Genomic DNA, 14909 nt, shown 5'->3' with positions numbered 1-14909 from the left:
GTTTTCTTCTACCGCAGGGACGGACTACACCCAAGCCACCGTGGGTCTGTTATCTTATCTGGGAATATTGAGAAAGTACTACACCAGGCCTGACTGGAACTGTAGGATGGGTAAGTAGGATCATCAGCAGACAGGTAAGTGCCTTTAATGATACAGACAATGTTCCCTTGATTGCCACCATTCCTCTCTGTTTCTGCTGTATTAACACTAAAGCTAGTTGTGTAGGGAGATCCAAAAAAGGTCACTAGAGTCAAACCCCGTGTAATAAAAATAATCAAAGAAAAACTGTGAAAAGCCCTGATAATTTAATTTGCGTAGACCTTAAAAAGACCAGCCCCCACAAACACTAGCAGCAAATGAAACCTTGCTCTGCTCAATGTAAGGTCACTAAATAACAAAACCCTGCTGATTAGAGATCTTATTAAGGAGCATAAGCTAGACTTTATGTTTCTGTCAGAAACGTGGCTTAGTGATGACGGCACAGCAACTCTACTTGAAACTGCTCCTGAATAGTACAGAATTATGCATAAGACAGGGCAGATGAGGAGGGGGAGTGGCCTGCATTTATAAAAGTGACTTTATCTGTGAAAGTACCTCTATTGGGGAATTCATGACTTTTAAGTATGCTGCAATCAACCCTTTTAATGCAAAATAGTAAATTAACGCCAGAAATTGTGGAATTACTATCAGTTGCGTCCACAAACTACCATAAGATTCTTCTGTCTGGGGATTTAACTTACATATAGGTAAGTACAGGTAGTCCTTCAGACAGTAATTCCTTAGAATTCATTAGACTTTTAGAGACATTTGATCTGATGCAGCACGTGGGCAGCTCTACCCACAAGCTAGGACACATCCTGGATCTGGTCATCATTAAAGGTTTAAGCATAAATGTGTCCCAAATCTCTGATGTTTTCATATCAGATCACTTCTCTATTTTCTTTCAAATCAATTTAGAAGTAAAGAGGAAAGTGCCTGAAAGTTACTTTAAAAAAACGTTACACTGACTCAGAAACAGTTGAGAAGTTTAAAACTTTATAATAGCTAAGCGAATACAGATACGACTCCATCCTGTAATGATCTAATCTCTGGTCTAAGTGCTGCATTACAGGAAGGCCTTGACCTTCATTGTCCCAATAAAAAGGAAGAAAAGCTTGTGCACTCTTAAAAATCCATGGATGAATGTAGAAATACACCAGCTTAAGAGAAACTGTCGTAAATCAGAGCGCTTACGGGGAAAACTAAACCGCAGGTACATTATAATATTCTCTAAGAGCAGATCTCAGTCTATAATAATGCTATGAAAACATCCAGGCTGTCATTCCTCTCCAGCGTAATCAATAGACACAAAGAGAAAAATCCTTTTTTCCACCATAGACTGACTAATTAAACCTAACTTGTCTGCTAGTGCGTTTAATGACGATTAATCTTCTAAAGTCATTTCATTTGCAAAATAAAATAGACCTGATATGACAGGGTGTAGCTCAGCAGACTCAAACAAGCTCCTATACTGCTCCTGATAAGCCACTTACATCAGTAATGTCACCTTTTACTGTTGACTATGAGGAGCTCACAACTATTTTAAACTAAGTTCATCCACATGTGATCTTGGCCCTGTTCCTACTTCATTCCTTAGGATGGTTTTTGATTGTGTGCACAGTGATGTTTTAACTGTTGTAAATTGTTCTCTGTCAACAGGTGTTTTTCCAGATGCTTCTAAACCTGCCCTGGTGAAGCCTCTGCTAAAAAAAGAGCAGCACGGATCATTCCATACTAAATCGTTTTAGACCAATTTCAAACGAACCTTTTCTAAGAAAAAGTGGTTTTCAAACAACTAAATGCGTATCTAATATCAAGCCAGGTTTTCGTTCCAACTGTAGTACAGAGACAGCACTGATTTGTGTTATTAATGACCTCAGGCTCAGCGCTGCTGCACAAAATCCATCTATTTTGGTTTTATCAGATCTTAGTGCAGCTTTTGACTGTTAACCACAACATTTTACTCCAGCATCTTAAATGCTGGCTCGGCCTCTCGGGCAGAGTTTTAGAATGGTTTAAATTATATTTAAATAATAGGCAGTTCATGGTTTCACTTGGAAATCATTCATCAAAAAAGATTCGCTGCTTCTTGTGGAGTCCCTCAAGGTTCAGTCTTAGGGCCGTTGCTTTTATCTTTGTACATGCTACCTCTAGGTGATGTCATTAGGAAGCATAGCATACATTTTTATTGTTATGCCGACGACACTCAGCTATATATTTCTTTTCCTTCTGAAGACGAAGACTCTGTAGACAGACTAACCAGCAGTGTGTCAGATGTTTCTCAGTGGATGTTGCAAAAATTTTCTACAATTAAATCATGAAAAAAGTGATTTACTGATTGTTGGCATAGAAACTCATAGAAAAATGACTTTTGAGAAACTTGGTTCTTAATTCTAAAGAACCAAGTCACTGCACACTAGTGAACACACACACTAGGGGGCAGTGAGCACACTTGCCTAGAGCGGTGGGCAGCCCTATCCACGGCTCCCGGGGAGCAACTGGGGGTTAGGTGCCTTGCTCAATTGTACTTCAGTCATGGACTGTCAGCCGAGGGCATCGAACCGGCGACCTTCTGGTCACAGGGCCACGACTGCCCCATTAGCTTCATATACCAAACCTGAAGTTCGAAACCTCTGTGTGATCTTAGACTCTGCATTCTGTTTTACCCCACATGTAAACAAGGTCACTAAAGTAGCTTTTTATCATTTAAGAAATATCGCTAAAGTTCAGGCCTTTTCGATCTCAGAGTGACGCAGAAAAACTTCACGCATTTGTTACAAGCAGACTTGACTATTGTAATGCTCTTCTTACTGGACTTCCTAAAAAACTATACATCCCTTACAACTCGTACAAAATGCAGAAGCATCCTAACAAAAACAGCACAGAGAGATCAGATCAGTCCTGCACTGGCTGCCTGGAGCATTCAGGGTAGATTTTAAGTTTCTGCGACTAGTCATTAAAGCTCAAAACAACCTAGCACCTGCTTACATCGCAGAGTGTCTGTCTGTTTATGTTCCGGCACCTAATCTAAGATCTGCAGATAATGGCTTCCTACAAATACCCGCTGTAAAATACAGAAAACATGGAGAGGCCTCTTCCAGTTATTAAGCTTCTACACTGTGGAACTCAATTCCACCTTTTATTAGAGTGAAGCTTAAAAAGCCCCTAAAAACGTCTCTCTTTATCTCAGCATTTAATTAAAACTGAATGTCTTGTGGTGTTTATCTTGTAATTTAATCTTTTTCATTTTCTTCTGATTCTAATTAAATACTAATTATCTGTTCTATGACTGTTTTATCACCTGTCTGTAAAGCACTTTGAGCTGTCACCAGCATGAAAAGTGCTATATAAATAAAATTATATATATATATATATATATATATATATATATATATATATATATATATATATATCAAGTATCTCACAAAAGTGAGTACACCCCTCACATTTCACTATAGAAATGTACTTGTATATAACAAAGTAGTCAGTGTACAATTATTAATGTCTAAATAGCTGGCAATACAAGTGAGTGCACCTCACAGTGTGAACAGGTCCAAATTGTGCCTAATTGTGTCTTTGTCCCTCCCTGGTGTCATGTGACTCGTTAGAGTTAGAAGGTTCCAGGTGTGAATGGGGAGCAGGGCTGTTAAATTTGGTGTTTTGGGTACAATTCTCTCATACCGGCCACTGGATATTTAATGTGACACCTCATGGCAAAGAACTCTCTGAGGATGTGAGAAATAAAACTGTTGCTCTCCACAAAGACGCCTAGGCTATAAGAAGATTGTAAACACCCGGAAACTGAGCTATACCATGGTGGCCAAGGTCGTACAGTGGTTTTCCAGGACAGGTTCCACTCCGAGTCCACGTATTCAGCATCATATCCAGAGGTTGGCTTCAAAAAATAGATGCATGAGTGCTGCCAGCATTGCTGCAGAGGTTGAAGAAGTGGGTGGTCAGCCTGCCAGTGCTCAGACCATACGCCGCACAATGTATCAACTCAGTCTGCATGGCCGTCATCCCAGAAGGAAGCCTCTTCTGAAACTGATGCACAAGAAAGGCTGGAAAACAGTTTGCTGAAGACAAGCAGTCCAAGAATATGGATTACTGGAACCATGTTCTGTGGTCTGACAAGACCAAGATATACTTGTTTGGCTCAGATGGTGTCCAGCATGTGTGGTGAGGAGTACTACGACAACTGTCTCTTACCTACAGTCAAGCATGGAGATGGTAGCATCATGGTCTGAAGCTGGTTGAGTGCTGCAGGCACTGGGGAGCTGCACTTCATTGAGGGAAACATGAATTCCAACATGTACTGTGACATTCTGAAGCAGAGCACAATCCCCTCCCTTCAGAAACTGAGTCGCATGGCAGTTTTCCAACTCGATAACGATGAAGATGACAACTGCCTTGCTGAAAGTAATAATGATGGACTGGCCAAGTATGTCTCCAGACCTAAACCTAATTGAGCACCTGTGGGGCATCCCTAAGTGGAAAGAGGAGGAGCACAAGGTGTCTAACATCCACCAGCTCCGTGATGTCATTATGGGGGAGTGGAAGAGGATTCCAGTAGCAATCTGTACAGCTCTGGTGAATTCCCTGCCCAAGAGGGTGAGGGCAGTGCTAGATAATAATGGTCGCCTGGTTCAGAACGTCCATCCTCATTCATCCCAAAGGTGTTTGATGGGGTTGAGGTCAGGGTTCTGTGAGGGCCAGTCAAGTTCTTCCACATTAAACTCACCCAGTCAGGCCTTTATGGACTTCAATGTGGCTCAGTCATGCTGGAACAGAAAAGGCTGAATTGCTGTTTCTAAACGCTTCCACATTTTCAAATTTTGTGAATTGACTTGTTGCTCATTTGGTATCCTATTACAATATTACACTCATATTCACTGAGCTCTTCAGAATGATCCACTCATTAGAACCGTCAAATCTTTAGAACGATCCAAAAGCGCGTAAAGGCAGGCTCATGAGACTGAATAAAACACCCGAAATCAATAATTAGGAGGTGTGTCCCAACACTTTTGCCTATATAATGTATATTATTAATATCTCCTGGTAAATATGTCCTAGTAAATTCTATGCTGTGCATTTGTGGGTGTGTGTATGAGTGTGTGTGCACACAAAGTAATGGATTCAATAAGTTTACTGAGTGTCGCTGTCAGTGTTTAAGTGTGTGTGAGTGTAAAAGCTTGTGTGTGTGTCTGTCTATATTTGTGTGTTATCTGTGAGTGTGTGTCTGGAGAAGGCAGTATTTTTAGTTCTATATCTGTGTGAAAGACCACAAATTCTTATAATGAGCATCACCACGAGAGAGAGAGAGACAGAGAGAGAGAGAGAGAGAGAGAAGCTAACGAGAGAAATAGTAATATTAGGAGAATAAGCAAGGGGACGTGCAGAAACGGAGACATGCATCCGAGACAGAAGCAGAAAAAATAAGTAAAAATGTCCCCTGGATCAGCAATCGTTTAAAAAAAATTTTGGCTTTAAAAAATCCCCAACTTATCACAAACGTAGTTGATCAGCCAAGACATGTTTGGTGTCTGAAGTTGCCTTTTTAGTTTTGGCACTGGGGCTATGAGGGTAATGTAGTTAATAAGTAATGGGACTGATGCCCAGTGTGTGAAATACACCCTGGTATTCTGGGGATCCCATGTTGGCCAGTTACTTCAGCATTGGCTACCTGCTAAGTTACCCGCCTTAGCAGCACTGGTGCTAGCTTTAATGGCACCAAAATGTTTTGTTTTTACAGTTCTTCTGGAAATGCTCTGTTCTAGTTTGGCAATGCCCTCCTACTCACATTAACTGAGAGCTTACTCATCTCCTCTTGCGAAATCGGGCAGGTTTTCAGATTTACAAATATATTATGGCATATTGAAAAGTTCTTCTGAGCATAGTTGCAGTTGCTAGGCTGTAAAGGACCAACTGTGTGAACTAATTTGCTACAGCGCCACCCTGAGGCAGAACAGTGCTGCAGGACCCCCCTCCCCACCCAGGACCCTTGTGTTTCGCACCTTGCTTATACCCCACCAATTAGCATGGTGCCAAAACCATCGCCGTGTCAAGTTGCCTTAGTTGATAACCACACTTGGGATGCAAAGGGAGCAAACTGTGTAAATTCATTTTTTCCCCCTGAACTATCACTTTAAATGACGCCAGCACCTCCATTATTGTAATATTCCGCGTGATCCCACAAATTATGTCTTGATATGAAACATCAAATTCTGCTACAGCGAGCAGGAAGCACGAGCGTCTCATGCCGGCACTGACAGTGATGGATAACAGGTTTGGGCCCTGCGAGGGCAGTAATAGATTTCGGAGATGAGGTGTGTGTGTGTTGGGAGAACAGGGAAAAGAGCAGTAGTGAGGAACACTCTGACCTGTCAGCTGTCCACATCACATACCTCTGCAGGCGAAAAGGAGCATCATGGTGGTCTGAAACTCAAGTGGACTCAAGAGTTCTTCCACAGGAAGCCCATATTTATCAAAGTTGTGCGCATAAAATTAGTACACATGAATTTCACTGACAGTTCAGTTCAGTTTCATCTTTGAAACATCTGCACGACCAAACTCACATTTGGTAGGAGTGCACATTACTTTGGGTGTAAACGTTTAACAACATAAAAAATATACAGCAATATCATCTATAATACCAGTAATAAGAATAAAAATAGAAAATACATACTTTAAATAATAATAAATGATTTAATCTTATAGTAATAGGTGTGGGGCACTTGCCAGGCACACCATTGTAAATAAGAATATGTTCTAAATAAATTAAAAATAACGATAATGCTAATAATCCATGCAAATTGGTAATCCAGTACAAAAGTGGGTGTACTATTGTACATGCAGATTGGTGTAAACAAACACTGCAACTCTTCCACGTTCTATTTAAAGATATTTTACGCTGTGCTTTTGTTTTATACTACTGACTCCAACCACAAAACAAACAACACAAAACACAGCAAATGCAGTAGCATCTCATACCATGCAACAATTTGCCATTTAAATACGTTATTGTAAGAAAATAATCACATTACACATTAATTCCAGCTGTGGCAATTTTAACATTATACACTTTGGTCAGTAGGGGGAGCAGTGCACTCACTGCTCCACCTCAAACTCTGCCTACGAGCACAGCCATTGGCTAAACTGTTTTGCATTATTGGCCCTTTAGCGAAACATCTGTATGAATAAGGGCCTGTTTCATGTAAATGATATGTAAATGAGATGCTGGTAGGCTGGTGCTTGATTTCACGCACTAAAGCTGATTCATCATTCGCGTGCAAATCTATGCTCATTTCCACTTTGTGCAGTAGTAAAATTAACCAGATGCAGATACAGAGTTTATAGATAATTACAGGCCGACATATTTGTTCTTTTTCACACAACGTTGATGAATAATGGCCAGTATGTGTAAATGTTGCCGTGCTCCACTGAATCAAGCCCTAACCTTAACCTCAGCAACCAAAACCTCAGCTTTGCTCTCTTTTCTTTTTCCAATAAAAGCTGTGCTTTTTTCCTTGGAGAGCATACCAATGTCCCCTCATCCAATGTTTTCATAATCCTGGGAGAACTGGCGACTGAAAAGACAAAGTCCTATGCTTAATCAACTGCTTCCTACCAACACTGGCACCATTCACCTCGTTCCACTGAGTAATTTCCATCAAATCTCCACTTTGTGTCACCGTGTCTCTTCTTGTAGATTGCAAAATTTTTGGCCTGTGAAAAAGTGAGCAGTCCCAACTTGGTAGACAGAATTTCCGAATATCAGGCTACAAGTTATTGCTGACAGCAATGCATCACCCTGCCAGTTCCAATGCTATCGCCTGCCAGTTTCACCACAGTGAAACAAAACAAAAAGACCACAACCAACACGGCAAAACCCTTCATTATAAATCTTACGTCCACTCACCACAGACCCAACTTCTGTCCAACGAAGATGACATAACTGAGTTCAAATCAGACAGCTGAGATGTACAAAGACGAGGAAAACCCAAAACACCTAAACCTAATCATCCTAGAATAAAGCACACTACCATGGCTGGTGTGAAAAAAGTTTATGGACCATTTAAGTCTTACCTTTGATGACTTGATCCATTGAAGCTTTGACATTTTGACTCATTTTTAGAGTAAAAGTACATTGTGAGCACCAAATTCACAGAACACAGAAGACAACAGTGCTTTTTAAAATTTGTTTTGTCTTTGGGAAAGGGCAAAAACTCTACTTTTATCTGGGATGGGATCTCATTTAAAAAACAAGACAAAATCTGGGAATGATCGATTGGTCAAACTGTTCTCAGGAACAGAAATGGTACTCTAATCATTATTCCTTACATTGGAGCTCTATAGAACTCTATTTTAGGAAACAGAAATGGTCCCTTAATCACTGTTCCCTGCAGAGGAGCACTACGTAGAACACTATTATAGAGAACAGAAACGGCCCCAGATCAGCGTTCCCCACATTGGAGCACTACACTACAACAAGGAACAGAAATGGTCCACTAATCATTATAAGAACACTATAATTTTACAGTGCACAGAAATGGTCAGTGCATTATGGGTATTCTGTGACTGCTGGGGTGCATCATTTGCGCTCTACCTACTGTGGTGTATTGTGGGATTGTGAGAGTACTGGGTATTATCCAACATGTTTTTTGGACCACCGGTTGGCAGACTCCCAAAATGGTGCGCTATGCAGGGAATAGGGCATTGTTCTGGACACAGCCGGCCTCTACCTCTTGTCAGCAGGTGGAGTTTCTTGATTGGCCGGTTTCTCCTGCAGGTCTGGCAAGTCGGCAAAGTCGTCCTGTTCAGCCAATCCGATCGCTAGTGACAGCACCACCATCTTCCCCTCCCTGCAGGACGCACATGCGGACACACAATCAGCCTGGTGCAGCAGAAGACGCTCTTTACGAGAAATATTTAAAAAGAGAAGGAACAGTAAAGTGGTAGGAAGTAGTAAAAGTGTAAAGTAGGTCAGGTTAGAAATAGAGGAACATCCAGGGTAAATACGTGAGTCTCAATGTGACGTGATGTTCTCTCTCTTTCGCTCGCTCTCTCTCGTCCACACATACACATACAGGCACCCTGGCAGCGTCCTGAAGCTGCTCATGCCTCAGCGTTCGATCCGCCTCAAGCAGTGTTAGTGACTCACTCTTTCCTGCCACTCGTCCTCCTCTCCTGCCCTCCTTTCTTTCCCACTGTTCTTCTCTCCTGAGCTGCGCATATTGTGGCCTCCACATTCAGCTCAGTCTGAACTGCGAGCCTGTTTAACCTTTTCATCAAAACAATCCATACTGACACTACGGGTTTAAATTCCTGATCTCACAATTCGATCCAATTAGATTATGATTCTTTAGGAAAAATTTAAAAAATATATTCAAGGGGCCATGATCTACATTTTTTCTTGTATTTTATTTGTTCTCATTGAAAAACAAAGATATTTGTGTGGGTTTATAAGTTTTCCCCGACCATTTTCCATCCTCTTTTTAACCCTTAGAGTCAAGCTTCAGACTCCTTTTGTTACTATATCTTTAAGACTGATTGGCTCCACTGTATTGAGCCCAAAGTGTGAGTGGATTAATTTCTTAGCGCATAAACACACATTTTCTAAGCCGCTTATCCTTCTGGGTATCGGGAGGAGCTGGAGCCTATACCAACAGACATATACATTCACATACACACTCACACCTAGGGGCAATTTAGCATCTTCCCATTAGTCTGCCTGCATGTCTTTGGACTTTGGGAGGAAACCGGAGCACCCAGAGGAACCCTAAACAGGCACAGGGAGAACATCCATACTCCACATATAAAGGACCCTGGTTGCCCAGGCCCCTCTTGCTGTGAGGCAGCAGCGCTAACCACTGCAGCAAGTGTAATAGCCTACAAATGAAATTGACTGACTGACCAATAGCATGGGACGCTCAGGAGCAGCTGCACATGACCCTAAGGTCACCAGGCTTGGGCTGTGGAGCAGTGGAACTGTGTTCCCTGGAGTGATGGAGCTCCATCCAAGACCTCTGGGATGAGTTGGAGTGAACATCAGTATCTGACCTCACTAATGCTTTTGTGAATGCTGAATACAGTCCTGTCATCACAGACAGAGCTAAAGAGGAATTCTACTGAAATATTTCAAAATATTCTGCATAATGAAGTGGTTAAGATGTAAACAGAGTCACTGTTTTTACAATAGAACAGTCAAAGTGGAGGGATACATGCAGGGTGTTGTGAGGCAAAATAGTCCAAATGATACTTTTTGGATTTCCACTGTTTTATCATCATCAACTTTCCATATAAACTCAGAAGACACGTATAGCTTCACTGGTGGGTTTGGATGGTAAATTAAATGTCTGAGTTTGTAGTCATGGTGACCCCTGGTTCCAGTCACCACCACTGTAAAGAAATCTGGACCATTTCACACCAAACCTCTCTGAATCTCAAAACACTGAATTAAGCAGATCATGAGTTCAAACCCCAGTGATACTACAACCAAGCATGGCTGGGAGTCCAAAAGAGCACAATTGGCCTCATTCTTCGCCATCACTCAGCGTGATGCTAGTTGGCACAGATGTCTGTAAACTGACATATGACAACTGGTGGTTAGGGTTCTCCTCCAAGCACGTTCGGCTGTCCAATGACAATGTATTAACGGTTCGAAAAGAAGCAATGATACTTCACAAGACTCAGAGAGTGCTTGTATTTGTCTAGCACTGGGGGCATCATCTGAATTTCATCTACATTTTTTAAATTAGAAGAATATTGGGTTCTTTTACTGTCCTGTAGTGCTGGAGATTTAAAGGAGTTTGAGAAACTCTGGGATGCAGCTCCAAATGCTGCATTAATTACTGCAGCCCTAAAACAAGAGGCGTTATCAGATTAGGCCTGAGACATTGATTACATTCCCTCAGGAGAGATTCCTTGAGGGCACTTCACTCCAGATCCATACAGGTCCAAGCAAAAAGAAAAAGAAGAAAAAAAAAAACATCAGCCTGGTCCGAATAATCTGACGCAGTTCCATCTTTTTTGGATAAATGAAATGCTTTTTTTAAGCCTGTCCTTTGAAAGCTATTATTACGAGGCATTTAAAGAAGAAAAAACGAAAAGGATCCTGTGATCTTTTCCCTCTCTGTATCTCCTTCCCACTCTCCTCGCTCCTTCACTCTCTCTGTTCTCTGCCACTCTTTCTTCATCATTATTTCTATTGTTGTTTTTCTCTGCGCTCATATATCTATAAAGAAAGGCCTCACTGCAGCCCGCTAGTTCAAAAGCTTTTACTCCAGAGTGTAGTATCTGGCCGTTTGAGCGCAGCTCTCTTAGCACAATGGCCAAAATCACTTGGCTTCCTCTGCGAGGGCAGGAGTTTAATTGCCTGTCAGACAATCATAAGTACTGGAGCCAGACTTTCCTCTGTTCAGGTGGAGCTGCGCAAAGGAAGCTTATTATGAGTGGGCCTTGAGCTAGCTAGCATCCGCAGAGCGAAATGGGAAGGCGACGGGAAGATAAGACGAATATATTTATCTGCTAATGCATATGAGCCTGTGGATTTGCAGATGATTAAATCCGAGCCACGAGGTACTGATTTTTTTTTGTATATTACTACAATGTAAATTATGCTATCACTGTAAAACACAACCACTTTTACTCTGTTTCAGGCTGAACTGAATTTTATGTGGTCTTTAAAGGGCCATTTTCAAAAGTAAGAGTTTGTAAATGTAATGTCTAAATGCTGCTAAAGTGGGAGTTTCAAAATACAGTCCATACATGGAAACTGCCTATTCACACTGAAGTTGTAAGGAGTGTTTCAGCCTTGATTGCTTTCTGAATGAGGCACAAAACAGGGCAGCCAATCAGAACAGAGCTCATGTATACATATTATTGTATATCTTAAAGGAAAAAGTAACAAAAACAGACTGTGTAGTTCTTAAGGATAGAGACAAAATATAACAGGAAACACAATATAAATAGGAACGTGTGAGATGTGGGCTCTTAAAAAGGTAACACAATAGAAATCATGCTAAAGTTAAAAAACTGACTGGGACTTTTAGGCTAAAATTAACTTTTATTTTGCTTTTAAAGGACCTGTATCATGGAAAATCGTTTTAAAACATAACACTTGCTCCCCAGTCCGTACAGTCCACATATGGGTACTACGCTGCAAAAACAGCCCATGCTGAATTTATTTTGTGATGTCATACAAACCAGCACATTTTTATAAAACAGCATTCAAAAGTTTGACTTGCCGTACATTTTTTTTGGTATTTTTTATATTATCTTACACAGCGAGATGCTCTCGAAAGAATAATCTACCCTTCCTGGATCGGGGCCTTGTCGTGGCAGAAGGGCTTGAGTAGTCTAGGGATCTTCAGAGCCAAGTCGTCGGGAGCAATATGCTCCTGGTAGGGTCTCCCAGAGTGAACAGGTCTGGAGTGAAGATGCAGACTAACACGATCCAAAACCCCACCATGAAAAACAGACACAGAAAATCGTATACCCTACCTGGGAGAGGGTCACCAGGACCTACCCCTGGATCCAGACCTGGGGGTAGCGTTCCTCGGCGAGCACCTGGTGGCGGGGCAGCCCATTGACCCGGCCGTGCTCAGCCCGAAGAGTCAACGTGGGGAGAACATGTGGGTCCACCACCTGCAAGGTCCAGCAGGGGGAAGCGGTGCAGTGCCTTATAGGCAGTGAGAGACTGCAGGGGAGCCCTTGGTGGCCTAGGCCCCTGTGGCAGAAACTGGCTCTTGGTATGTGGAATGTAACCTCTCTGGGGGGGAAGGGGTTGACAGGTACCAACTAGATATAGTTTGGCTCACCTCCACCCACAGTATCGACTCTGGAAGCAAACTCCTGGATAGGGATTGGTCCCTCTCTTACTCAGGGGTTGCACAGGGTGAGAGGCGCCTGGCAGGTGTGGGGATACTCATGAGTCCCCGGCTGGTGGCCGTGCAGTTGGAGTTTGTCCCAGTGGATGAGAGGGTTGTCTCAATGTGAATTAAAATCGCAAAGAGGAAAACTCTGACTGTTGTGTGTGGGCAGGGTTCTTGAAAGGGTCCTGCCTACAGAGTCCATTATTACAGAGTACATTATTGGGAGACTTCAATGCTCATGCTGGCAATGACTGGGAGACCTGGAGAGGTGTGATTGGGAAGAACGGCCTGCTCGATCTAAACCCGAATGGTGAATTGTTATTGGACTTCTGTGCCAGGCATGGATTGTCCATAACAAACACCAAATTTGAACAAAAGACGTTCATAAGTGTACATGGTACCAGAGCTCCTTGGGTCAGAGGTCAATTATTGATTGTTGTCATGTCATCTGACTTGGGACCTGGGGAATGTTCTGGACATTCAGGTGAAGAGAGGTGTTGAGCTGTCAACTGATCACCATCCGGTGGTGAGTGGAATCAGATGGCAGGAGAGACTGATGGCCAGGCCTAGTAGGCCCAAGTGAATAGTGAGGGTGTGCTGGGAACGACTGTCGGAGGCCCCTGTTCGGAATGATTTTAACTCCCAACTTTGGGAGAGCTTTTCTCATATCCCAGAGGAGGTAGGGGACATGGGGTCTGAATGGACCCTGTTCAAAACCTGCACTGTGGAAGCTGCCAGGTATAGCTGTGGCCAAAAGCTTGTGTGTACCTGTTGGGGCAGTAATCCAAGAACCCCCTGGTGGACACCAGAGGTGAGGGAGGCCATCAAGCTAAAGAAAGAGGCCTTTAGGGACTGGATGGCCTGAAGGACTCCCGACTTAGCAGATATGTACTGACAGGCAAAAAAGGTGGCAGTCGCAATGGTGGCAGAAGCAAAATCCAGGAGTTTGGTGAAGCCATGGAAAAAGACTTTTGGTCGGCTTCAAGGAGGTTCTGGATGACTGTCCGGCGACTCAGGAGTGGTTGGGGTGGCTGTGCCCAAGCTGTATTTGCCAGGGGTGGAGAAACTCAAACTTCAAGTGAGGATATTGTCAGTTGGTGGAAGGAGCACTTTGAAGAACTCCTTAATCCGGGAGACATACCTCCCTCACAGGAGTTATAACAGATTATTCGGGGCCTCAATACAAAAGTCTATTTTAGATGTTTATTTGAATTCTGACTGTATGATAAAGAAACATTATTCTGAGGGGGATAAATACACAAAAAAAGTATGGATCATTTTTGTCTTTAAAAGGTTCTACAGTAGAATCCATGCCAATGTTTCAAAACTGAACTACTCTGCCTCTTTCACTCTGTTACACACCATTACAAACCTCCATGACCAGCTTTTACACCCCCCACCTTTCTCTCTCTCTCTCTCTCTCTCTCTCTCTCTCTCTTTGTTCTTTCTCTTCTCTTTGACAGTCGGTAGTGGGAGTAATGATGCTGAAGACAGGAGATCGCTGCTCAGTTCATCTGCTAACAGCCACACACACACACACACACACACACACACACACACACACACACACACACACACACACACACACACGCACAGACCAGCACTGTTCTTTAAAGAATGGTTCAGTGCAAATTTACTCAATTGTCCACTTACAACAAATGTAATCAATGGTTGGTGCAGTTTAGTGCAGAAGCTACAAGGCTTAGGGTTAGGGTTAGGGTTACTGTCACCCATGGAAAAGCCATGGATCCATGCTGGTCACATAATTTCTTAATAAAAATGTTCATGGCTACAACCTGGTTGTGGGATCCTAATGTGTGGCCACTGTTTAGTAAGGTTATGACTTTATGATCTCATCCTCATGCCTTTCTAAGTCATAGCCACAGCATAACTATCAAACTGAATTATCTCATTTACGTGTTTTACTTAATCACAGCAACTGCTTAACTATATAATTCACATGCTTTGCTAAGTCATGACTACAGTTTAACCTTCTCA

At 42.4% G+C, this 14909-nt stretch overlaps 1 protein-coding gene across 2 annotated transcripts in view; it reads right to left on the bottom strand.

Annotated features, from left to right (window-relative positions):
* syt7b (synaptotagmin VIIb) overlaps window positions 1–14909 on the bottom strand; it is a 244396-nt gene that overhangs the window by 55400 nt on the left and 174087 nt on the right. For both annotated transcript variants that reach the window (XM_037545312.1, XM_037545313.1), the window contains one exon: window positions 8781–8900. In XM_037545312.1, coding sequence (XP_037401209.1) covers window positions 8781–8900 — 120 coding nt within the window. The remainder of the gene's footprint in view (window positions 1–8780; window positions 8901–14909) is intronic.

The sequence above is a fragment of the Pygocentrus nattereri genome, chromosome 15 (genome assembly GCF_015220715.1).
Source record: "Pygocentrus nattereri isolate fPygNat1 chromosome 15, fPygNat1.pri, whole genome shotgun sequence".
Lineage (NCBI taxonomy): Eukaryota > Metazoa > Chordata > Actinopteri > Characiformes > Serrasalmidae > Pygocentrus > Pygocentrus nattereri.
This window is presented reverse-complemented; position numbering and strand designations above follow the sequence as displayed.